General features: G+C 41.4%; 1 protein-coding gene and 1 non-coding gene across 4 annotated transcripts in view; one reads left to right on the top strand and one right to left on the bottom strand.

Annotated features, from left to right (window-relative positions):
- Positions 1 to 2,932: 2,932 nt before the first annotated feature.
- Positions 2,933 to 26,781, bottom strand: part of LOC105469989 (ATPase Na+/K+ transporting subunit beta 3) — a 47,587-nt gene continuing 23,738 nt past the window's right edge. Inside the window, exons 2-9 of one of the 3 annotated variants that reach the window (XM_071091036.1) lie at positions 26,406 to 26,497; positions 24,914 to 25,042; positions 22,263 to 22,370; positions 15,948 to 16,132; positions 13,767 to 13,817; positions 13,202 to 13,221; positions 7,564 to 7,650; positions 3,467 to 3,605 (exon numbers count right to left, since the gene is read on the bottom strand). In XM_071091036.1, the coding sequence (XP_070947137.1) occupies positions 7,629 to 7,650; positions 13,202 to 13,221; positions 13,767 to 13,817; positions 15,948 to 16,132; positions 22,263 to 22,370; positions 24,914 to 25,042; positions 26,406 to 26,472 (582 nt within the window). In that variant the 5' untranslated portion in view covers positions 26,473 to 26,497 and the 3' untranslated portion in view covers positions 3,467 to 3,605; positions 7,564 to 7,628. Of the gene's footprint in view, positions 3,606 to 7,563; positions 7,651 to 13,201; positions 13,222 to 13,766; positions 13,818 to 15,947; positions 16,133 to 22,262; positions 22,371 to 24,913; positions 25,043 to 26,405; positions 26,498 to 26,781 lie in introns of all 3 variants that reach the window. The other 2 variants (XM_011721654.3, XM_011721656.3) reach the window with 2 other exon arrangements.
- Positions 25,629 to 25,735, top strand: LOC112424669 (U6 spliceosomal RNA). Its single transcript, XR_003015508.1, has one exon. It is a non-coding gene; the product is annotated as a U6 spliceosomal RNA (small nuclear RNA).

Here is a 26,781-nt window from a genome sequence, read left to right as displayed (position 1 = left end):
CCACTTCCCACACGGCCACATCGAAAACAGCAAGGATGTGTCCAAACCCAGAGGCTTCAGGTCTCACTTCTGCTTATAGCTCCCATGATCACATTGGGCCGCTGGATAATCCGGGATAATCTCCCTATTTTAAGGTCAACCCACCAATTACCTTAATTTCAACTGGAAAGCCCCTCTTGCCACGTGATAGAGCGTAACCACGGGCACGGCCCGAGAAGGTGAAGGTCATGGGGGCCGAAATTCTGCCTACCACAGTGACTTCATCAGCAGCAGGTCCAGTTCGGGATGAATCGCCTCTGAAGGGTGGTCTCAAGCGCTCCAGCTGAAGTTTCGGCCATCTCCGCCGGCCACACCCCACTGGGTTCCTCCTCCCCGGCTCTGGCTGTTTGATCCCATCTAGCCATCGCCCACTGTCCATGCTGCCATACAGCCTCTCAGCACATCCCAGTTCCCTCCTGCCCCTGAAGAGCTCTTACCTGAGGACGCGCATCATTCTGCAGGAAACTCCAGCTTTCCACACAATCCCCAGCTGTTCTCAGCCACCCAGAAAAAAGGATCAACGCTCGTGTGGAAAAACGTGGGGACACATCTCATTTCACCCCACACTCCCTCAGCACAACCTGGGAATGTGACCTGCCGGGCAGCAACCCCAGAAGCACCACCACTCGGGTTCTCCCACGGGCCAGTGGCGCAGTCTTCGGGTATTCTCAGGATTCTCCTGCCCAGACAGGTGGCCAGCTAGCAGGAGTGCACACACTTCCACATACCAGCTAAAGTCAAATGATGGCTCAATCTTCTCCATCTACTAAATCAAATTGGTGCTAGGCTCCACGGCCAAGGATGCAAAGCTGGTTGCATCCTTCCAAACTGTGGTCTGTGAATGAGCAGTGGTAGGTATTACCTTGGAATTGCTACCTCTATAGAATCCCTCCTAGCGAACTGGAACCTGCATTTTAATGAGATACCCAGGTGATCTGTGAGCACATCCTGAAATCCTGAGGAAAACCCAAAATCAGCAGCAGAAAGGCGGACTCCAGCTGTGTCCAGGCATCCTTCGTTCCTAGTCCAGTCCTTACCCGGCCCATACAGACCCAGCTCCCGGCCACTCTTCCTCCTCCCTCAAGCACCACCTGTCTCTAGAGACCTTTCACAAAAATAAAACTTTAGGGAAGGGTGGGGCCTCTGGAATAATCCTGTCTCCCCACCTCACGGCCCCTCGCATATAAGCGCCATCACCATCATCACGCCACGTGTTGTGTCTCAGAGGCTGTTCCCTCCTAGTTTAAGATCTTTTGAGAGACCTCAGTCTGGCTGCTCCAGTCCTGGTATATAGCAGGTCTGCTAAATTGTTGTTAAACTCCCTTAATTTCAATAGATGAAGCAAGCAGAGCCAGGAAAAGTTGGGGAGATCAGCTAAGATCACTGGGCAGTCAGGGGCTGATCCACATCCAAACTTCTGAACCAGGGAGGCATACAAGATGCTTTGGTGACGTGTGTGCCATTTTTGTTTCTCTCCAAAACCCACCTTATGTTGGATGCCATCTCAATTCTTCTTTTATGTTCTGAGAATGAGTCTTTTATCTAAGCTCATTAAAACAGAAATTCCATCCATATTTACTTCAAAAGACTCAAAAATGCAAATTTAATAGAATACTTAATATGAATTTCACAGGCACCAAAGTTTACAGCTGTTGAGGATGAGGTCACACTGGCTCAACTAAAGTCATGTCACCTCTCTCACCTTGCAGCCTTCTTTTATCCTTGTTTTACACTCTTAAGCGATAGCATAAAGAAAATCAAAACGCAGAAAAGGTTTGCTGTAATTACTCCAAGAATAATTTCCTTCAGTGAAAATCTCTTTATCACTATGATTTTAGTGACAGAGGGACAAACAGAGCTCTCATGCAGGGCTGAGTGCCCACTAGCAAAGGGCAGAGGCTGCCACCAGGCCACCAAGGCCCACCTGGCCAGGCAAGGCCACCCACAGCCCTCACATTTACTCCAAACGGTCATTCTTGAGCCAGCTGGGTTGGGTCCCACCCCTTCTGGCATGTACCACCACAAACAAAACCTCAAGAATATCTGCTTTGCATTTTTTTGTTTTTGTTTTTGGAGACAGAGCGTCTCCCTCTGTCACCAGGCTAGAGTGCAATGGCGTGATCTCAGCTCACTGCAACCTCCGCCTGCCAGGTTCAAGCAATTCTCCTGCCTCAGCCTCCTGAGTAGCTGGCACTACAGGCACGCACCACTACGCCCAGCTAACTTTTGTATTTTTAGTAGAGATGGGATTCCATGTTGGCCAGGATGGTCTCGATCTCTTGACCTCATGATCCACCCACCTTGGTCTCCCAAAGTGTTGGGATTACAGGCATGAGCCACTGCACATGGCCGCCTTTTTTTTTTTTTTTTTTTAAAGAAGAAAAGTAACAACAAACAATAGCCTTAAGAAAAACCAAGAATCACCACAGATCATATGGGAAGCACAACTTTCTCAACAAAGTAACCCAAATTATGATGAATAATCCTACCAAGAACACACCTAATACTGGAGGGGAAAGAATGCTTACACAAAACTGTTGTTTGCTTTGAAGATTTGAATAAGTTCCAAGTTTTTATATTTCACAATTTATATACTTTATTACAGTCCACGGTCTGCTAAATAAAAGCAGTAACAAGATATTTCACAAAATATTGTACAAATTAAGTCTTATGAATTTAATCTCATAAAAAATTAGGTGCATAGTCATACTGGCTAACCTAAAAATGCTATTTTATCTACAGCCTAAAATACTTTATAAGAGACAGTTCCAGCACTAAAAATTAATCCCAGTTTTTTTTTTTACAGGTTTTACAACAAAACGTTTGTGCTCTTAATCAAAAAGATCCAGACTAATTCAGCATGTAAAAAATAAATTTTACAAAGAACCCAAGATAATATTTTTCAAATACACTTTTATTTTCTTTTTTTTCCTTCCTCACATACAGAACTTCTCCACATACCACATTTCTTGCAGCTATAAAGTCACTTGATGTTGGCCGGGTACCATTTTATCCCTAAAACTCTGTTGACATCAAAATATGACAGTGTTATATCCATAAAATATTTACATAGCACAGCATATTAAGCTTTAGACACTTGGCAATTAAACCACATAAAAAAAGGACAAGACCCCCATCCTACATGTTTGGAATCAGGTGTTCACCGGTCCCTATCTGGCGACTGTACACTGGTTCAAAGGGCAGCAGAGGCAACAGGCAGTTACTTCAGAGGACACTGAACACTATGATCTGGAAGCACGTTATGATGTAACCCAGCGTCATGTACCACACACCTTTCTCCAAGGTGGTCTCATAATTCTAGAATGGAAGGTCCAGCTGATACAAAATGAAGACAGACAACACAACATTTACTCTGTGGAGATATCCTACTCATACTATGCACGTGCTGTGATTTTGAACATAACTCGTCCCAAAAACTTGTCACGATCATCCTGACTTTTTAGGTTGGCTGATCCATCAATCTTGCACTCAACTGTTACTTCTTTCCCAGTGTTGTTAGGAGCAAAGCTGACCTGAACAGCAACCAATGGCTGTAGATATCCCACCTGGCAATAAAAGGAAAAGACATTAATTCAAACTCTATGGAAACTTTATACTTTTCTCTACCAGGAATTGGCTTATTCTGTAAATTTTCTTTTTGAGACTCTGTCGCCCAGGCTGCAGTGCAGTGGTGCAATCATGGCTCACTGAAGCCTCAACCAATCCCCCCACCTCAGTTTCCTAAGCAGCTGGGACTACAGGCGCATGCCACCACAGCCCACTAATTTTTAAATTTTTTTGTAGAGACAGGGTCTCCCTGCCCAGGCTAGTCTCAAACTCCTGGCTTCAAATGGCCCTTCCACCATGCCGTCCCCAAGTGCTGGGATTATAGGTGTGAGCCACCACATGTGGCTTGTAAATTAAAATAATAATAATAAAATAATTTAGATCTATTATTTTCTGTTCTCTGCATTCTTTTTAATTTTTTTGAGCCGTAAGTCCATACCTGTAATTACTGATAAAAATGTTGGCTATGTGTGACAGCTCATGCCCCTGAACTCAAGTGATCCTCTTGCTTTGTCCTCCCAAAGTGCTAGGATTACAGGCATGATCCTAGCCACCACACCCAGCCTATTATCATTATTATTTTTTTTTTTGTGAGACGCAGTCTTGCTCTGTTACCCAGGCTGGAGTGCAGTGGCACAATCTTGGCTCACTGCAACCTCTGACTCCCGGGTTCAAGTGATTCTCCTGCCTCAGCCTCCCAAGTAGGTGGGATTACAGGCACCCGCCACCACGCCCAGCTAACTTTTGTATTTTTAATAGAGACGGGGTTTCACCATGTTGGCCAGGATGGTCTCGATCTCCTGACCTCGTGATTCATCTACCTCAGACTCCCAAACGGCTTGGGATTACAGGCGTGAGCCACCGCACCCTACCCTTATCATTATTTTTTAATATTTTTTGAAATGGAGTCTGTTGCCCAGGTTGCAGTGCAGTGGCACCATCTCAGCTCATTGCAACGTCTACCTCCCAGGTTCAAGCGATTCTCCTGCCTCAGTCTCCCATGTAGCTGGAATCACAGGTGCCCACCACCATACCCAGCGAATTGTTATATTATTAGTAGAGACAGGGCTTTGCCATTGTTACTAAAGTTGGCCAGGCTGGTTGCAAACTCCTGACCTCAGGTGATCCACCCATCTCGGACTCCCAAAGTGCTGGGATTATAGGCGTGAGCCACCGCACCAGACTATTTTTTTTTTTTTTTTTTTGACATTGCACTCTGTTGCCAGGCTGGAGTGCAATGGTGCAATCTCGGCTCACTGCAACCTCTGCCTCCCGGGTTCAAGCGATTCTCCTGCCTCAGCCTCCTGAGCAACTGGGATTACAGGAGGGTGCCACCATGCCCAGCTAATTTTTGTGTTTTTAGTAGAGACAGGGTTTCGCCATGTTGGTCAGGCTGGTCTCGTACTCCTGACCTCGTGATCCGCCCACCTCAGCCTCCCAAAGTGCTGGGATTACAAGCATGAGTCACTGTGCCCGGCCTTAATTTTTTATATTCTATAATCGTGATTTTAATTTACCTTTTCATCTGTAAGTTGTTTAAGAGACAGTTTCCACTTTTCCCTCCCCCCATATAGAAGGGTCTTTTAAATAATTTTTAGCTTTATTGCATTGTAATCACAATGTATTGATTGTAATTGTAATATATTTCTACTTTATGGAACTTAAAAGATTTTATTATTATTTATTAATTTAATTTATTTTGAGACAGATGTATTCTTATTCTCCAAGCTGGAGTGCAATGGCACGACCTAGGCTCGCTGCAACCTCTGCCTCCTAGGTACAAGGGATTTTCCTGCCTCAGTCTCCCAAGTAGCTGGGATTACAGGCTGTATTTTTAGTAGAGACCGGGTTTCTCCATGTTGGTCAGGCTGGTCTTGAACTCTTGACCTCAGGTGATCCGCCCACCTCAGTCTCCCAAAGTGCTGGGGTTACAGGCGTGAGCCACCGTGCCAGGCAGTAACGAGCTTTTTTATTTTCTCCTCACATGATACTTATTGATGACGGAGGAAAAAAAGTAACTTTATATTGTAGAAACCTGGCTGACACCACCAAGCAATCAAGGTAATATCACCATTAATGGAACGAAATGATACCATGTCCCTCCTGACACTCTGAGAACTCAACATTTCTTCTGAGGCACTCATGCCAAAATGCACAACCTATATTTAATCATGAAAAACCACCAAACTCAAACTAATGAACATAAAATAAGCCATAAAAGGCCTATACTTATTCTTGAAGAGTACAAAGGCATGAACAGACTGAGGAAATATTCCAGACTATAGGTTGCTAAACATATCAACAGTGTGACATCTTGGATCAGGAAAACACTCTTGTACTTCACTATAAAGAATATTACTGCAACAACTGATGGATTTTCAATGAAGTCTACAGATTCATAAGAGTACTATATGTTACCTTCCTTTGTTAACTGTACTATGGTTATCATCTTTGTTTTCTGTTGCTTATAACACAATACTTGAAACTGGGTAATTTATAAAGAAAGGAATTTATTTCTTACAGTTAATGGAGGCTGAGAAGGCCAAGATCAAGGAGCTGCATCTGGTGAGAGCCTTCTTTGCTGCTGGGGACTTTCAACAGAGTCCTGAGGTGGTGCAAGGCATCACATGGCCAGGGGGCTGAGCATGCTGCTAGCTCAGGTCTCTCCTCCTCTTCTTATAAAGCCACTAGTCCCACTCCTATGGTAACTCACTAGTCCACTAACCTTTTTTTTTTTTTTTTTTGAGACACAGTCTTGCTTTCTTGCCCAGGCTGGAGTGCAATAGTGCAGTCTTGGCTCACTGAAGTCTAGGTTGAAGTGATTCTCCTGCCTCAGCCTCCCGAGTAGCTGGGATTACATGCACCCACCACTATGCCTGGCTAATTTTTGTATTTTCAGTAGAGATGGTGTTTCACTGTGTTAGTCAGGCTGGTCTGGAACTCCTGACCTCAGGTGATCTGCCCACCTCGGCCTCCCAAAATGCTGCGATTTTACAGGCGTGAGCTACCACACCCAGCCGCAATGAGCTTTTGGTTTTCTTTTTTTCTTTTTTGAGATGGAGTCTCTTTGTTGCCCAGGCTGGAGTACAGTGGCACGATCTCGGCTCACTGCAACCTCCAACTCCCAGGTTCATGCCATTCTCCTGCCTCAGCCTCCTGAGTAGCTGGGACTACAGGTGCCCGTCACCATGCCCGGCTAATTTTTTGTAATTTTTAGTAGAGACAGGGTTTCACCATGTTAGCCAGGATGGTCATCTCTTGACATCGTGATCTGCCCGATTCGGCCTCCCAAAGTGCTAGGATTACAGCCATGAGCCATGGCGCCTGGCCTTGATTTTATTTTTTGTGGGGGGGTGGTGGGGACGGTGAGGACAGAATCCCATTCTGTCGCCCAGCCTGGACTGTGGTGGTACAATCTTGGCTCACTGCAACCTCCACCTCCTGGGTTCAAGCGATTCTCCTGCCTCAGCCTCCTGAGCAGCTGGCACTATAGGCACACGACACCACACCCAGCTAATTTTGGTATTTTCAGTAGAGAGAGGGTTTCACCAAGTTGGCTGGGCTGGTCTCGAACTCCTGACCTCAGGTGATCCGCCCGCCTTGGCCTCTCAAAGTGCTGTGATTACAGGAGTAAGCCACCGCACCCAGCCTTGATTTTCTTTTTAAGTACTTTTCTACTTTCTCTACATAAGCATATACTACTACCTCTATATTGAAAAAGAAAATGACATTTTATAAATAATCATCTAACTTTAATTTATCTGCTTGGGTTCTGTGTTCTGAATTGTAGATGTGGGAATTCCATTTACCATCATCATTAAAATAAAACAAAACCTGAACAGATGATGCACAAATTAAACAGGGCTTGGGTCTACCTACCCCAGATAAGGGGTACGCCCACAGATGCTCCAGCTTCCCAAAAGAGTAATTACCACATACAAACTTCTAAATACTTACATGCAGTTTTTTCCCATAATATGGGAAATATTTTAAGTCTATCATTCCATTATGAGGATAAACTGCTACATTTGGTATATCTTCATTCTAAAGTTGAAAACAAAAGAAATCCTCTTTAGGGTCACAAAAAGAATTTCTAAAAACTATGTTTATAATTAAAGCAGTATCAATCATGAACAGTTGGGAGAAACTACAATGCTGCTCCAACTATATTATCATTACAAGTGTACTTCTGAGAAGAAACTTACTCATCTTGATTGCAAATATTATCTAACTAAACTCTTCCACATGAACTATCCTGATTCTTACGCTTCCAGATACACTCTATACTCTTTTTCATGAGAGTCCCTTCTTAATTATAGCCAGTTCCACTCATGTACTCCTGTAAAATCTTACCTGCCCTCCAAATACCAAATGCCAGCCTTTCTACCTACTAACAGCAGGAATGCACTAGCAGGTTTGGGACCAGTGTTTTCCTGAAATGAAGAAAATCCTGTGCTTCCAGACTGGAAAGCAATGGCCACCACGAGGCGCCAACCTAGAATGCAGCACTCAGGCCTGGGAGACAGCAGGTGTCAGTTTCATGTGATTAACAACCAGAACTGCAACCAGAGGGAAGCACGAGGGAAAACTTAAGGTACTCCCAGCAAAACTCTTCTCGACAAATTTAAATACTGTATTTTTCAGGGATAAATTTATGAGCATATACAAATCATTAAGTATTACTTGTCTACTGGAATTCCATGTTTACCAACACATATAAACATATTCCATGCTTATCAACATATAAATCAAGCACCACCTATAATCCAATTCATTCATGCTATTAGTTATTTCTAGTATCATTCATGATAAATTAGCAATTTATGAAAATTCGCATGTAACACTTTCCAAATGGGCCTAATTCTAATGAGTTAACTTTAACACAGACTGAGTAGTAGCAAACGGACCACAATGATTAAAATCAGTGCTGGGTTTACGGAGCACTAGTTACAATAAAACATTATTAAATAATTGAATTTTATATCTATATATTAAAAAAATTTTTTGAGACAGGGTTGAAAGCACACATGAAACAGCATAAAACAAAACTAAGAATCCACTCTAAGGAGTTGTAGATTCTGCTCATTTCGTTTCGTTATGAAGCAGCATATGGCTGTGGGGTGGGATAAGAAACAGATGAAAGGCACGGGCGACAGCACAAAGCACAGAGTGGTGATGCGCCCCACCCACCAGACAAGCTCTAATGATCCAGATGAAGAATATTTGGAAAGGGCAGGAAGTAACAATGCTAGGAGAAATCGCAAAAGCAATTTTCAGTCACTACTCAAACTCCACCCTTCATTTGTACTCTTTAACTTAAAAAATAAGCTTAAAATCAAAGATAACATTTTATATTAGAGAAAAACTAGTCACTTTGATATCAGTGTTTTTCTGCATTAATTGCTTTTGTTGAACCTATTTTACCTTAATATATGACCTTCATTTACAGAACGCATTTCCCCAAAATGAAAAAAAGGTTTTTCTTTGAGAAACAGTTTAGAGTACCTTGGAGTGTGTTTTCTTTCTTTTTCTTTCTTTTTTTCTCTTTGAGACAGAGGTCTCATTCTGTTGCCTAGGCTGGAGTGCAATGGCCCGATCTTGGCTCACTGCAGCCTCCTCCTCCCGGGTTCAAGTGATCAAGTGATTCTCCTGCCTCAGCCTCCTGAATAGCTGGGATTGCAAGTGTGTGCCACCACGCATGGGTAATTTTTGTATTTTTAGTAGAGACGGGGTTTTGTCATGTTGGCCAGGCTGGTCTTGAACTCCTTACCTCAAGTGATCCGCCTGCCTCGGCTTCCCAAAGTGGTGGGATTACAGGCATGAGCCACCACGCCCAACCCAGTGTTTCCCACCAGATACCACACTTAGCTTACACTTCCCTCCTTCAGGCCTAACAAGTCTTAGTGGGCAGCATCAATGACAGAGCAGGGCACTGGGGCTCAGAGTTAAGCCAGGTGCTCAAGACCACCAGGTGTGGCAGACGCTCAACTGCTCTCTCAGTGTGGGCCTAAACCATGCTCTTGGCAGGATTTTTCTTAATCTTTTAATTTATACCTTCTGTGAAAATAAACATTTAGAAATTGTGAAATATTAAAATGAGTATCTGAATAATAAGATACTCAGTGTGAAGCATATATGTCATAATTTTCTAAGTATATGAATAACATCATGTTGTTTTTCTTTTTGCAACGGAGTCTCGCTCTGTTGCATAGGATAGAGCGGAGTGGCGCAATCATGGCTCACTGCAACCTCTGCCTCCTGGGTACAAGCGATTATCTTGCCTAAGCCTCCCGAGTAGCTGGGATTACAGGCACATGCCACCACGTCAGGCCATTTTTAAATTTTTAGTAGAGACAGCGTTTCGCCATGTTGGCCAGGCTGGTCTCGAATTCCTGACCTCCGGTGATCCGCCTACCTTGGCCTCGCAAAGTGCTGGGATTGCAGGTGTGAGCCACGGTGCCGGGCAATAGTATCATATTGTAAACTATGAACAACTAACTCTAAGAACCTACTGATGGTCACTAAGTTCCACCAAAACAAAATGGAGTTTAAAAAATAATGCATTTTGTTTCTTCCCACTTTTGATTTTCTTAATATGATTCATTTTCATAATAAAATAAAATACTGGGAAAAAAATGTCATAAATATGAACATTACACCTTTTGCAGGAATCATCTTTTAAGTTGATATATATTAAAAGGCCACCTTGGCCACCTGTGGTGGTTCACGCCTGTAATCCCAGCACTTTCAAAGGCAGAGGCGGGTGGATTGCTTGAGGCTAGGAATTCAAGACCAGCCTGGCAACATGGTGACACCCTGTCTCTACGGAGAGAGAGAGAAAAAAAAAAGCACCTCCAAGTATGGTCAGTGTTTGTATTTTCAGGACTCTAACTTGTATAAAAGCAATTAAGGCAGAACAAAATCAATACAAGACAAATAAAATACGTATTACAAAAAAGAACTAAAGAATTTAAAGAACACTTGATACAGACAAATCTAATAGCAAATTGCAATTATGATATGCAATAAATGCTTCCTTCTGTTCTGGAGAGCCTCATCTCTAAAATTTATAGGTTCTAACTGGTTTGTTACTTGTAACTAGCCCAGGGATAAAATGCCAGATTTTACAAACATTTCTTCCACTTTTGTGTTTTTCTAAAAGCAAAAAAAATAAAAATAAAAAAATTCCACAACTAAATAAACAAAATTTAAAACCCACCTGCTTTGATTATTTTATGTACTTCACACACATCTCTCCAAAGCAAAAGGGAAAGCTAACTGAAATCGGAATCATTAAATCTGGATTTTTCATTAACACTCCCCCCAACTATTCTAGAAGCGAAGGATACATAATAGATAAACAACAAGAACAATGCATTTAAAACCTTAAGGGGGTCGGGCATGGTGGCTCACGCCTGTAATCCCAGTACTTTGGGAGGCCGAGGCAGGCGGATCACAAGGTCAGGGGATCAAGACCATCCCGGCCAACATGGTAAAACCCCGTCTCTACTAAAATACAAAAAATTAGCCAGGCGTGGTAGTTCGTGCCTGTAGTCCCAGCTACTCGGGAGGCTGAGGCAGGAGAATTGCCCGAAGCCGGGAGGCGAAGGTTGCAGTGAGCCGAGATTGCATCACTGCACTCCAGCCTGGGCAACAGAGAAAGACTCCGTCTCAAAAAAAAACAAAAAACAAAAAACACACATCTTAAGGGAAGAGGTATATGGAATTGTTTATACTGGCCAAAGCCTTACACAATTTAAAGCTTAGGAAAATAATTTAAAGCTTTTGCGCTTCTGGCTTGAATGTGTTTTCCTTTCAGGTGATATTGGCTTTGTAGACCCAGGATTCCATCCAAGCTAATCCATGCCGCCTGCTCACAGGCTCCTGTATACAGGCACACTGTCATGAAATTAGCACTTCCACCCAGCTGAAGCCCAGCACCCAAGCCCCAAGAACTTCCTACCAGAAAGCTTTGTGAACCAGCCCTGAGGCTCATGAAGGGTTACCCAACATTTTTTCTAAATGTATCCTGTAGCTATAATGTTCTGACTTGAGAGCTGACAGTATATGCTGCCCACTAGATTTTTATAAGAATGTATCAAGAAAAGCTCAGCCGGGCGTGGTGGCTTATGTCTGTAATCCTAGCACTTGGGGAGGCCGAGGCGGGCGGATCATGAGGTCAGGAGACGGAGACCATCCTGGCTAACACGGTGAAACCCCGTCTCTACTAAAAAATACAAAAAATGAGCAGGGTGAGGTGGCTCATGCCTGTAGTCCCAGTTACTCGGGAGCCTGCGGACAGAGAATGGTGTGAACCTGGCAGGCGGAGCTTGCAGTGAGCCGAGATCGCGCCAATGCACTCCAGCCTGGGCGACAAAGCGAGACTCCGCTCCCATAAAAAAAAAAAAAAGAAAGAAAAGCTCAGCTTAGATGTAGTATCTGGTTTTAAGTGAGATTCTGGCTTGCTTTTTTTTTTTTTTTTCCTTTGGACAGAGTCTCGCTCTGTCGCCAGGCTGGAGTGCAGAAGCGTGATCTCGGCTCACTGCAAGCTCCGCCCCCTCGGTTCGAGCGATTCCCCTGCCTCAGTCTCCTGAGTAGCTGGGACTACAGGCGCCCACCACCACGCCCGGCTAATTTTTTGTATTTTGGTAGAGATGGGGTTTCACCATGTTGGCCAGGATGGTCTCGATCTCCTGACCTCGTGATCCGCCCGCCTTGGCCTCCCAAAGTGCTGGGATTACAGGCGTGAGCCACCGCGCCCGGCCGACTCTGGCCTTTTGTACAAGTTTCCCACTGAGCTGTCTGTGGCATAAAGAGGTAAAGTGAATTGCCAGTGGTCACACACACATAATTTCAACCCAGATGAGAAACCATAAACTTCCTGGCTTTTTATGCTACTCTAAATAGTGAATACTCTTAAAATATTAGTAAGGACACTCCAAATCGGGAGTTCTCAAAATGTGTGCCTCAGACCAGCAGCATCAGCATCACCTGGAAACTTTAGTTAGAAATGCAAATTTTGGGCCTGCGCGGTCGCTCATGCCTGTAAGTGGGCAGATCACGAGGTCAGGAGATTGAGACTATCCTGGCTAACACGGTGAAACCCCGTCTCTACTAAAAAAAAGCACACAAAAAATTAGCCTGCCGTGGTGGCGGGCGCCTGCAGTCCCAGCTACTTAGAGGCACGAGAATGGCGTGAACCTGGGAGGCGGAGCTTGCAGTGAGCCGAGATCACGCCAGTGCACTCCAGCCTGGGTGACAGAGTGAGACTGTCTCAAAAACAAAAACAAAAAAAGAAAAAAAGAAAATGCAAATTTTGGGCCCTATCTCAGACCTACTGAGTCAGAAACTATGGGAATGGAGCCCAACAAGCCAACGTGATTCTGATGAACGATCGTTTGAGAGCCACTGAGCAAGAAGTTTCTGCCCAAATAAGAAGCCCATTAACAGTAAAAAGAATTTTTTTCCCACAACTTTAAAAGTGATTTCAATGTAACATTTTAAGTAAAATATTTCTGTTCTACTATCGGAGTTGAAATGTTAATATTTAGCACAATGATAAGTTTAGAACTTAATGTCTCCTCAGAACTCTTACCCATCTTTTACATTATTTGTCTTAGTGGCATTTGCAGCATGGAGAGAAAACAAAAGAAAGTTATGAGATGAAAACTGCACAGTATTCTGGAAAAAAAATTAAGCAGGGACAGGGGAGATAAATAATGCTTCTACCTTAAGGAAAATGTACCATATTTCATTAAATCTCAGATAGCATTGATAGCTAGCATGCCAACTAACAAACTATTAAGAAAGAGAAAAATGTCATGATACAGTATTAAGACACCATCAATTATAAGGGTAATCCCAATTTCAGTGTTACTGAGCTGACAGAAAAAAAGTAAATCTTAGAATTGATGAAATATGGTATATGTGAAAATAAAGGCAATGTGTGCAAAATCAAATACACATGGAAAATGTCTTTCTGAATTATCATTAAGGAAGAGAAAGACTACCCTCAAAAAGGTTGGTGGAATTTTATTCTAAGGCACTACAAAGGACTTTAAAATGTGACAGGGAAGAAAAAAGATGACTAAATCCTTAGACTTTTAAAGTATTTTAAGAAACATCAAAGATTTAACAGGAGTTATTTTTTGAATACTAACCTTCGAAACACAATCTATCCTTGGCACTCCTTCAGGCTTTAATCCAATTATCTAAGGTTAAGAAATAGTGATAAATTTAAACATCACGTAAGTATGCAATGGAACTTCCTCCCTCTGTTGCTGGGGACAAGGGATGAAGACTTTGAGATTAACACCAACTGTATATTAACCCAGTGAGTTACATCTGCCTTTTACTTTAATCTTATTTGAGGGGATTAAAATGAACTTTTAAATAAAATAACTTCAACAATCAGGTATCTTATTACTGTCCTGGGCAATTTAGAAAATAAATCAATTACCAAAGATTTAACTGAAACAAAAGTACCCTTTGCTACCCTTAAAATAACAAACAAACAGAAACCCTTAAATCGAATTATTAGTATTTATATGAACAAATAATTTAATGTAAATAATAAGAACTGCAGAGGCACAATAATTAACTGTTCTTCACAAAACTATATTAGGTCACACTCTCCATATTTCCATGAGGGCCCCACTGAGCCTCACTGTATCTCATAACCCATCTGCTCCCCAAAAGGCACGCCCTGGAAGAGCCCTATTTTAAGACTCCTTTCATGTATGTAGGTGACAGAATTGAATCCTAACATATTTATACATTTTGTGAGATAATTTTTTGGCATTCTGAATTTATATGCAGTTTCCATGTGAATGCATGTAAAATCTAAATATTGCTCTCAAAAGACAAGTATTGTTGTGACCTAATAATAATGTCAATAGTGCTAACTGGGAACTGTACTGGTATGAAACCCCCTGCTACACTACATAAGCTCATCTCATCACTGATTCCTGTGTCTGATGCTGTCCTCCTGCCAAAGCCAGGCCCTGAGTCATCAGCAAGTATCGTCTCAGACCATTATCATTCAAAGAGGCCATCTTGGGAAAGAAAACAAACCCCCCGAGGTTGATCTTCTCCTGGCTTTCTACTGGGAACAAATTTTCAGCAACCTAGATGTTGTGAGGATACTTCTAGTAGACTGGGATTACAAAAGGCATCTCTGTTAAAACAAACTTAATTCATTTTATAAACTAGATCTAGTTTCACATTACTTTCAGCTTACTTTGTTAACTTCAATTCTTACTTCTGAATAAAGTCTAGTTGAAACATCCCACTAGTCATTTACTGAGCACCTAGAATGCTATGGGACAATCTGGAAGTTGTCAGTTATCCAAGGCCTCCCAAAGGGATGAAGGAGAGGCTGGAGGGGTGTCAGTCTGGGCACCTCAGGGCCTAGCTGGTTCTCCCTACAGGGAAGCTCCTTATTTAGCAGTGCCAACTTCAAAAGACTCAAGTTTTACTTTTATTAAGGCTGGTGGCAATTTGCTCACCAATGATGACTTACAAACTCATGATTTTGAGAAGTCTACACCTGTTTAAATGACCAGGAATGACTTCACTCAGACTTTGCAGGCCTCAAAACAGTAAGTGCATCAGAATACAACTCTGAAGTACATTTACACAGCAGCAAGGCACGGGGGCTAGGGATCACTTTGTGACTCAAGAAAAGCTGTTATCAGGTTCTGTTGCACAATGACCCTAATTCATTAGCTTCTTACTTTGCTCATTACTATACAATTCAGGGAGCCCTTCTGTAAAACAGCAAAATGCTGCTACTTTGGATACAAGTGCAACATCCCACTGAACTCGTTAGAATGGGATTTATTTGTATTTCTGTTACTTAATTACATACACATATACATATACTATAAAACAATGCTTCGCTACTGAGTATTTCGAAAAAGTTAAATAAGCTTAAACTTTATGGAGTCTGCAGAATTTTAAATTATTTCACAACACAGGATTCAAAGATGAGCACTGCACCCTAACAAGACTCTGCTTTGGTTATGACAAGGAGAACACTTGCCCCTTGGAGCATTAATCTGGTAAAATGCATGTAGGCGTTTCCAAAGAAGAAAAGTTTAAGTTACTTTAACTCCTTACTCCATGATTAATCTATGAACCTCTCTTTTTTTTTTGCCATATAAACTTTCTTCCAGTGAGTAATAAACATTACTGCTAGCCTTTAAAGCAAGCTACCCCCCCAATGATAACTTTTAATAAGTTATTTACCATTAACCCAACCCAAACAATCTAAAAATAGTTGCCTCCTTAAAAGAGAATACTAGAAAAAAAGCAGCAGCAGAGGTAAAATATGTACGTACTCTGTTCATTTTCACAAGAATACAAGGGTTTCCTTGGGAATAGCCAAAATCAGGATCATTCATACCACTGCATGCTTGAAGTAATGAAATAGGAAACTGACATGCAACATAAACTGGACCCTTCTGTTCAAAAAGTGCTCCATCAGGACAGACTGTGAGGTTCTTCTGTTCTTCTAAAGTATACGCTAAAAAGGAAACATACATGTGCACTAGATCAGCCAAAAAAGGTATTAAAAACAACCAGGAATATATAAACCTTTGGAAAATGTTCTTCAAAGACAAAAACAGCAATGCCAATTACCAGATAACTTTAGGGAAAGAATGTTAAGTTTGCCCCTTTACCTTTTAACAGCTAACTAGTGCTCTAAAGTTACTGCATTTCAATAATCATACAAACTGGATTACAGATCCATCTCTTCTGTCACCATTAGGTGGCGGTACCAGCCATGGCTAAAGCATTATCTGAATGCCTTCTGCATGCTTGGTGATACAATGGAAGAGGATGTAAAAAGGCACTGCTGCTGCCCTCATGGAGCTTACGGTTTTGTGGGGAAGACAGACATTAAGTGAGTATAAAATCAGAATTGCAGAGGTATGAAGACATAGTGTTATGACAACCTACACTTAAAAAAAAAAAAAAGCAACTGAGTTGAATGCAGAAGGGAATGTGGTAGTTAATGAAGCTAGGAGAAGCACTTCCAATGAAGGAAGGTAGAAGCCAGACCACACAGTCTTGTAAACTGTGTTAAAGAATTTTGAGGGGTGCGGGTGAGTGTTCTGCCAAACAGCAATTAACAATCCACTAAAATATTTTAAACCAGGGCAAGTGGATAGTATGACCATACTTATGAAATTAACTCTGACTTCTCTGTGGGGTCAGTCCAGAAGGGAAAAAGAAGGGACCTGGAAAACGAGTTAGGAGACTATTAAAACAGCCCAGGTGAGAGACAACTAGCTCATAAAAGGGGGTTTTTAGCAGAGATGGAGTCTAAAGTGATAAAGGAGTAAAATGGTTAGAACTTGGCAATGGGAGGGAAGAGGGAGGAGAAATATGCAACGGACAATACAATTCTGCTCTGTACTCGGCAGTGTTTAGTCCAAGAGGCACACAGTGAGCAAGCCTGATGTGATCCCTGCCCTCAATGAGCTTACTCTAGTGAACAACACTTACTAATAAATAATTAAGATATAACAGTGCCTCAGTAAGAACTATTGGTGTGTGGGTGCAATTGGTACCAGAAAAAGGTATTGAATTCAACCAAAATAAGAACCAAATTTCAGAGTATGCCTCAAAAAGGAAGTGTGAAGTCTTTACCTTGGGGGGAAAAAATCACTGTCAAAATGTTTGGTTTCATCTTATGCTTATCCGAAACTAGGTTACTGTGGGAACTATGTACTCATTTAAAAGCAAAGAATGATTCAGGTATTTTGTGGGGGTAGAGATAAACTTTATAACAAAACAGCATCATGACACTCAACACTGCAAAAAAATGTAAGTCCTTCACCAATTTCCCAAGGGCTTCTACTGCATAGACTCTGCTGGTTTAGGTCAGTTATCAGTGACCTTTCGTATTTTTTTTCATTATGCTGACTTCCACTTCCATACTATTAAGTGTAAGGAACTGTATGACGACCAGTTAGATTATGCAGAAGGCATGATGGGAACACAGAAAGGTCACTGAACCCAGAGTAACCAAAGAGCCCTATGCATCTGAAGAAAGCCTAAAATAAGAAAGACCAAAGCCTAAGTGCAATGGCTCATGCCTGAAATCCCAGCACTTTGGGAGGCTGAGATGGGCAGATTACTTGAGGCCAGGAGTTCGAGGCCAGCCTGGCCAACATGGTGAAACCCTGTCTCTACTAAAAATACCAAAATTAGTCAGGTGTGGTGGCGCAAGCCTGTAATCCTAGCTGCTTGGAAGGCTGAGGCATGAGGGTCACTTGAACCCAGGAGGTGAGGTTGCAGTGAGCTGAGATCAAGCCACTGCACTCCAGCCTGGGCAACAGAGTAAGACTGTCTCAATGAAGGAAAAAAAAAAAAAAAAAAAGACCAAGATAACAGGAGGAATGAATGACCCTAAAGGAAAGAGATAATTGGAACAAAATAAAACTTTAGGTTCAATTAGTATCTGCAGGAAAAAAACAGAGAAGACATTATGTTTTAACCAGATATAGTATCTTTCAAACATGAAAAAGGAGCACATAAGGATCAACAGCAGTTGAATGTTTTAAGAAACAAAAAAAGAGTTGAAAATTAAAGTAAATCCCCCAGAAAGTCTAATTAAGTCAAAACAAAATAAGAGAAAAACAAGAGGTCTAAGACACAACAAACAGAATAGTTCTAGAAAGAGAAAACCAGAAAATTGAGTTGAAGAAATTATCAAAGTGTTACCAGAGGATAATTTCCCTGAACTGAAGAACTTAAGTCTTCATCCTGAGAGACCTGCAATCAAGTCTCAGCAAAATATTTTAGAGACAGAGATCCAGACAGAAATTTTAGAACCCAAAAGAGACAGAGAAAATTGAAAAAGAAAATGAAAAACTTTCAGAAGAAAAAAGGCAAATACAAAGAACTGAGTTCTACATGGAGGTACACTAGCAAATATAAAGGCAGAAACAAGACATTTTCCGAAATAAAAGGGTCCAAATTTACATTTCTGGTGTCTTTTCTTATAAAATTACCTGAGAATGTACTCCATCAAAACTAAGGAATACATTAAGAGGAAAAAAAAAAAAGGGCAGGGCAAGAGCCAAGAAACAGTGGGTCCAACAAAAGAAAGTGGCAAAAGGAAGTTCCCCAAAGGACAGTTGGGAGTAAAAGGCTGATGTAGAAATAGTACAGACTGCAGCAGGAGGGAAAGGGCTCCAGGAAGTAGTTTTCCAGAAAAAAGAGACTCAAGAAAATACCTCAAATGATAGTTTACAAATAAGGAAGTCAGAAGAGAGTATCTACAGATGATAGAAGAAGATATAAAGACCAGGTATAAAAAAGCAACCAATAATGAAACTGAAAATAGTAATCAATTAAGAAAGGGAAGGTCTGAGACATGTGAACTAAGTAAAAAAAATGTATAAAAGTGATAATAAAGTGATAATGCATAGAAGTAAAAAATCAAGAACCAGCAGGAAAAGTGTAATATTTATAGATACAGAAGGAAAACACCGTAAGAAAAAGTTCAGAAGCATGAAATTATTCCCTACCAAAAATATATCTAGAGGCCAGGTGCAGTAGCTCATGCCTATAATCCCAGCACTTTGGGAGGCCAAGGTGGGTGGATCACTTGAGGCCAAGAGTTCAAGACCAGCCTGGGCAACATAGTGAGACCCCATCTCTACAAAAAATTTAAAAATTTGCAAGGTGTGATGATGTGAGCCTGTAGTCTTAACTACTCAAGAGGCTGAGACAGGAGGATCACTTGAGCCCAGGAGACTGAGGCTACAGTGAGCTGTGATTATGCCACTGGGTGACAGAGAGAGACCCTATCTCAGACAAATAGACAAAGGAAAGAAAGAGAAAAGAAACGTGTCCAGAATCAGACTATTTTTCACAAACTCCATTGCTCTCTCCCTTGCCAAGCCACCGTCTCCACTTACCTGGATTACTGTAAGAGCCTAACTAGCTTCCTCAATTCCCCCTTCTAGTCTAGTTTCAAAGAGCTGCTTGTAGGAGCCTTTAAAAATCCGAATTAGATCATGTTATTATTCACTGCTTAAAATTCCCCATCATGGACTCTGTAAAAGCCAAAGAACTTAACAACGGGTTCTAAGGACCTACAGTCTGGACCTCCTTTAACTCCCTAACCTCAATCTCCTACTACTCTCCCCTGGCTCACTCTATTCACCCCCTCTTGCTTCCTTGATGAATGTTCAACACATCAGCACCATAAGCCTCAGGGCCTTTGCACCTACTGCTTCTGCTGCTGGACATTTCCATGCCTACTTCTTTCACCTCCTTCTGCTCTTCCCTCAAGGTTCCCTTTCAATAAGGCTTTCCTAGACCACTCTGCATGTAAAACCACAATCCTTCCCAACTTACCCTATCTCCTTTTTCTGCTTTATTTTCCCCCTCAAGACGTATTATCTTCTAATTCACCACGAGACTAAGCTCCAGAAAGACAGGAATTTTTCTTCTATTCATTGTTGGAACCCAAATGAGTGCCTGCCACAAAGCAGGCCCTCAAAAAATATGTGAATAAATTAATAGGACTTCTGCTAGAAGGGAGGAGGGCAGGGAACACTTCACTGCAGACCTTTTTAGCTATTAAACCATGGATAATACTTTCACAAAAGTCTTTTTTAAATAATACATATTTAACTGTCAAGGAAAAGAGATTAGGAAGATAGTAGATAATGTGGGATCAAAAGCAGCTTTTGGTTTAAGATAGGAGAGAGTTGAAGATTTTTTTCAAGTTGCTAGGAAGGATCCAATAAAGACAGAAAGGCTAAATACACACAAGAAGAGAGAGTACATAGTATGTTTCTTAGACATTGAGAGAGGATGAGATCCAAAGCAGGAATGACACAGGTGGCCTCAAGTGAGAGGAAGGGCAGCCCCCGATCAGAGCAGGAGGAATGTGACATAAAATGGCTGCCGTTGTAGATCTGTTTTACTGGTAATGGGGAAACTAGAGGAGCTCCCATCTGAGTTTTTCTATTATCTCTTGAAGCAAGAAATCAGGTTATATGAAGAGAGTGAGTTATAAGGAAAAAGGTAAGGGGTTAAAAGGCTTGAAAGTTGGAAATAATCCTTTCAGAGAATTATCCAGAGAAATTCCATAGGATTACCAAGCAGCGAAGCAAGTCCATTTGAGGGAGGTGCTCAAATACTCACAGTGCTAATTAGTCCTGCTCAGTATCTGCTCAGGGGCAGGGGCACAGAAGGATGAGCTACATCCAGTAATTATATGGCTTTATCCAGGAGTGGGGTTCTGCCACAGGGTGTGACATGAAGACTGACAGGTCTGGGATTTCAGAGCACCAGTAAAAGTAAAAATGAATTACAAGCCATGGAACTAAGCTACATAAAAGGGAAGATGGGGTGGGAGATGAGACAAGGTAATGTTCTAGGGAGCAGTTGCAGTTGTGTGTGGCTGAGGAAGAGATGAGCTGATCACGAACCAGCAGGCCAGGGTGTTCGATGATTACTCATGTGACTGTTAACACCATTCACATAAATGGCTGGGCCAAACAAAACAGGAGGAAAAGCTGGGCTAGGATGGCTATCAAACAACGTTACAAACTGGTAACTTTGAAAAACTGATGTACTAAAAATCAGACACAGACATAACTTTAAAATAATAAACCATTTCCCATCCCCGACACAAACACTACATTGGATGCAAAAGATCCAAGTCCTCAGAGGAACTATTTCATACAATATAGATTTGCTCTATTAATTAAAATATTTAGTTTTAATGCAGAATAAATGTTACATCTCAAGAAACTTAGTGTACTTATTAAAGGCAGAAAAATCAAATCTACTGCCCATTAGTAAGCCCCTGTGTCTTTCTATAGTTAGAACAGTCTCACAAGTAATTATAAAATGCACTTGCTCAGTTGTCTGTTTAACAGAAGGAAATAAAAGGTAATACACATTCTTTCACATGCTGTGTTTTTTTTTGAGACGGAGTCTCGCTCTGTCGCCCAGGCTGGAGTACAGTGGTGCAATCTTGGCTCACTGCATCGTCTGCCTCCTGCGTTCACGCCATTCTCCTCCCTCAGCCTCCCGAGTAGCTGGGACTACAGGCACCCGCCACCTTGCCGGATAATTTTTTGTATTTTCAGTAGAGACGGTTTTTCACCGTGTTAGCCAGGATGGTCTCGATCTTCTGACCTCATGATCCACCCACCTCAGCCTCCCAAAGTGCTGGGATTACAGGTGTGAGCCACCGCACCCGGCCCAAAAGGTAATACACATTCTAAGAATGATGTCTCTAAATGTAATCACAAACTTGGTACTTTTTTTTTTTTGAGACAGAGTTTTGCTCTTGTTGCCCAGGCTGGAGTAAAGTGGCGCGAACTCGGCTCACTGCAACCTCTGCTTCCCAGGTTCAAGCGATTCTTCTGCCTCAGCCTCCCGAGTAGCTGGAATTACAGGCGCATGCCACCACAGCCAGCTAATTTTGTACATTTAGTAGAGACGGGGTTTCACCACGTTAGCCAGGCCGGTCTCAGACTCCTGACCTCAGGTGATCTGCCCGCCTTGGCTTCCCAAAGTGCTGGGATTACAGGTGTGAGTCACCGTGCCCGCCCCACAATTTGGTACTAATTTCTATAATTAAAATCTCTGACCTTACTCTAAGAAAACATACTCACGTTTTAGAAACTTCTTAAGGTCTTCAATGTACCCTGCATAAGAAGTTGGATCAGACCTACTGAATGTATATTCCAATGCAGTCACTGGTTTTGGAAAAACCATAAGTCCTATAAAGAGATAAAAGGGAGAGATTATCAAATTTCCTTCTCTTCTTTTCCTTACTCTTATCTCTAAAAAGCAGATCTCAGCAAATTACATGGAAAATTGTGTTGACAGTATGCTGAAACCATCAAGAACTTCCCAATTCTAATTATGAAGGCACAGACATCTAAAATTAAAAAGAATTCAAACCTTCAAAACTATCTCAGACATTACCGATTAGAAACCATCCCTAAATTTGATTATCTACAGTTAATTATAATCTTCCTTTTTAAAAGATGCAATTTTACTTTGAACTTTCTATATTCATTTTTAAAAAATCAAATAACATTTTTAGGTTTTGTCAATGTGCCATTAATACAAAGAAAACAATTTTAGCAAATCAAAACCTAAGTACTTGTGTCATTTAAATTACAACTGTATGGAAACATTCATAAGACAGCTAACTCCTTTTCAGTGAACAACGTCTATGCATTTTAAACTTTATGGCAAATATTCTTCCTTCAATAGCAGATATTGCTCTGTAATCAAAATGTGGTTTTCACATACTGAATTTGGAGTATAACCACCAACAATTCCTATCAGAAGTCGACGCCCATGTAATACAGACCACGTTGCTTAAGCTTACTAATGAAGAAAAGGCAAGTAGATTTATCGGTAAGAAACAATCAGGCTTCCAACTTTAATATAAGCTTTCCTTGTTTAAAAAGCATTAGACCAGCTGGGTGCAGTGGCTCACGCCTATAATCCCAGCACTTTGGGAGGCCGAGGCGGGCAGATCACTTGAGGTCAGGAGGTTGAGACCAGCCTGGACAACATAGTGAAACCCCGTCTCTACTAAAAATACAAAAATTAGGCGGGAGTGGTGGCGCATGCCTGTAGTCCCAGTTACTTGGGAGGCTGAGGCAGGAGAATGGCTTGAACCCGGGAGGCAGAGGTTCCAGTGAGCTGAGATCGTGCCATTGCACTCCAGCCTGGGCGACAGAGCGAGAGTCCATCTCAAAAAAACAAAACAAACAAACAAAAAACACGAAAAAACAAAACAAAAAGCATTAGATCTAGATTATTAATTCAACCTTGCACATAGGCTTTAAAACAATCCTAAAATTTTCTCTAGTCTTCAAACATTCCCATACTTAATATATCACACATGTACATATAATACATATTATATGTATATAATATACAACACACACATATTATATATGTATTGCATGTACACATGTGCTATATTAAATATGGAAATGTTTAATATATCCCATATGTAATATATACATATGTACATGTGTATGCATGTATATATATTTATTTAAACTAACGATACTTTAAGTACTAAAATAATCGACAAATAAGTTTAAGAAACTCAGTTTAAAACTGTACTTAAAAATATTTAACACATATACTTACATATTTCATGCAATTATAAACAGAGTTCAGTGGTTTTGAAATAGATGAGACTATGTTCAATGGTAAGTCACATCACTTAAATAGCAAGTAAAGAATAATCTTAGAATTAGTCTAAGGTAGAAAAAAAACAGGACTACAATGAGAGATGAGGGAAAAGTAGCATCGGAGCTAATCTCTGACCCTTGCTCCAATACACTAAGAGTTTTAAAAGAGTTATTCAGGATATTTAGACTAAGATTAGGTGTAAACAAAAGAAATCATTAGAAAAAATTGTTCTTCTAGGAAAAAAAAAGGTTGAGGAAATTAGTTCAGTTTGGCTGGTGATACAGCTCAGAAGTCTATACAGTGAGCAAGGATCTAGATAAGGGTGCTTCCATCTCGGCATTATTGGCATTTTGGGCTAATTCTCTGTTGTGGGGGTTGTCCTATGCACTGTAGGATGTTTAGCAACATCCCTGGCCTCTACTCACAGTACCCTCTCCAGCTGTAACAACCAAAAATATTTCCAGATGCTGCCATATGACCCAGTGGTTGAAAACCGCTGCTCTAGTGAGAAACCTGCTAGACTCCCACCTTCCTGGCCTGATTCCCCACTCTCCTGCCCTCTAAATCCCGCTCCTCTAGGACTGAACCTTCTTCTCTAGGTAGAACCTTCCTTTCTCTGTCATCTCTAGCAGTTAGTTTACAGTTTTTCGAATTACACACACTGAAGTTCTGCACATTACTATTTCTTACTTTTCTAAGAATTACCAGCATCTGAGGACAAGGGTCATGTCCAATCACCAAGGGAGAGCTGGCATTCAAAGACTGTTTAGGCCGGGTGTGGTGGCTCACCCCTGTAATCCCAGCACTTTGGGAGGCCGAGGTGGGTGGATCACCTGAGGTCAGGAGTTCGAGACCAGCCTGGCCAACGTGGTGAAACCCCTTCTCTACTAAAAACACAAAATTAGCCAGGCGTGGTGGTGCATGTCTGTAATCCCAGCTACCTGGGAGGCTGAGGCAGGACAATCGCTTGAACCCAGGAGGCGGAGGTTGCAGTGAGCCGAGATCATACCATTGCACTCCAGCCTGGACAACAAGAGCAAAACTCTGTCTCAAAAAAAAAAAAAAAAAAAAAAAAAAGTCATAACGGCAAGATAATTACCTGGGCTAGGAATCTGGTCACGGTATTTCGGAACCTCATCATTGAGAGTCTGAAGCATAACCCACATCGTGAATGAGAAGAGTGCAGCCAGGAACCCATAAAAAACTAGGTAGAAGAGTAAGATCAAACCTGTAAAAGAAAATAAAATGTATGAAATGTGCACGCATGTGTGTGTATATACATGTTTGGCCAGGTTAAAGAACAAACCAACTATTCTTGCAAGGGTATGATCCCAAGCTTTGCCATGCACATAGCCAAATATCCTCATATTCAGGACACATAAATTTGCCCAAGCAAGGGGTATTTCAGCAGGCAGCACCCACCCATCCCATGATCCCTCCTTTCCTCTGGTATTTCCAAGTTAAAGCAGCTTCCACCATTCATACTCTGGTTCAAAATCAAAGCTTTAAAATTCCAGCACATAGGGGAATGTTTCCCAAAATGAAGTTGATGCCCTCTAAAAAGATAAAAGATGGTTTTAGGTAAACAAAACCCCCAATATTTACATGTTCCTTTAAGTGGCAAATATAAAAGAATTAGTACATGAAACCCATATTTCACAGACAGTAATTATTTGCTTAAATTTAAGTTTTAAAAAGTGAGTTGATGGCTCACACCTGTAATCCCAGCACTTCGAGAGGCTGAGATGGGAGGGTCGCCTGAGCCCAGGAGTTGGGACCAGGCCAGGCAACACTTTGTCTTTACAAAAAATTAAGTGCTCACTTAGGCAGCACATATACTAACAGCGGAACGATACAGAGAAGATTAGCACGGCCCTCGTGCCAGGATGACATGCAAATTTGTGAGTCATTCCATATTTTAAAATTTTACATATATATATTTTAAAAACTGAGTTCATTGAAAGAATATCAGGAAATATGCAGAGAAGGCAAACTCATGAAGATAGCATTCAATGAATAAAGTTTAGGACACACTGGTCAAATGGAAGGGCTCGTGCAGAAGTGAAAAAAGAACAAGGCCAGAAACAAGCCCTCTGATCAACGGAATTTCACAGCTCTACTGCCAAGCACAATGCAAGATTTGGGAGACACACGTTTCAACATTAAGGGCTTAATCTTTTTCCTTTCACAATTTGGGAACACTAAGATAGATCTATCCTGAACCAGTGACTTATTTTGGGAACACTTAAAATCAATTATTTTTCTCAAATGTCTATATTCAAAGTTCTAACACCAGAAGTGGCTGCCGACAAGTATATTAGAATACATTGGTAAAGTCACTTGTATTTCAATGTTTAAAAACTGATCAAAGATTTCTGTAATAATACATTTCTGAATATATTCTTTCCCGCCCCCCGGGGAGTGGTTCCACAACTTTCTTCTGATTCTCAAAACACCCCATGACCCCAAAACAGATTGTACCGAAAGCCAGGTAACTTTTATTTCTCAACTGCATGGCAGGAATCTCCCCCAGCCCCAAGCAATTTCATTTTATAATTTAGACTAGCATTCTACCCCTCCCCCACAATTACCAGGTGGCCAAAATAAGGATGGAGAGGACAGAAGAGAGGAGAACAGGATGTCACCTTCAGACAGCATCACTTCCCTACCACATACTGCGATCCTGTTGCAGAAAAAGAAAAGGAAGACCAATCTCAAAGAAGTAATCAGTTTGCTATAGAGGGAAATGAAACACACAGAAAGCCCACAGGCCAGTTTAATAAGATACTGATCTTATTAAAGATAAGATCTTATTAAAGATCTTATAAGATCTTTGAGATCCAGGTATTTGCAGGAATGAAGGGATAAAATCCTCTACACCAGGGATGACAGAAACATAAATGTAATGAGTGTGGCTGTATTCCAATAAAGTTTTGCTTACAAAAATAGGCAGATTGGGGCCACAGT

Source organism: Macaca nemestrina, chromosome 2 (genome assembly GCF_043159975.1).
Source record: "Macaca nemestrina isolate mMacNem1 chromosome 2, mMacNem.hap1, whole genome shotgun sequence".
Lineage (NCBI taxonomy): Eukaryota > Metazoa > Chordata > Mammalia > Primates > Cercopithecidae > Macaca > Macaca nemestrina.
This window is presented reverse-complemented; position numbering and strand designations above follow the sequence as displayed.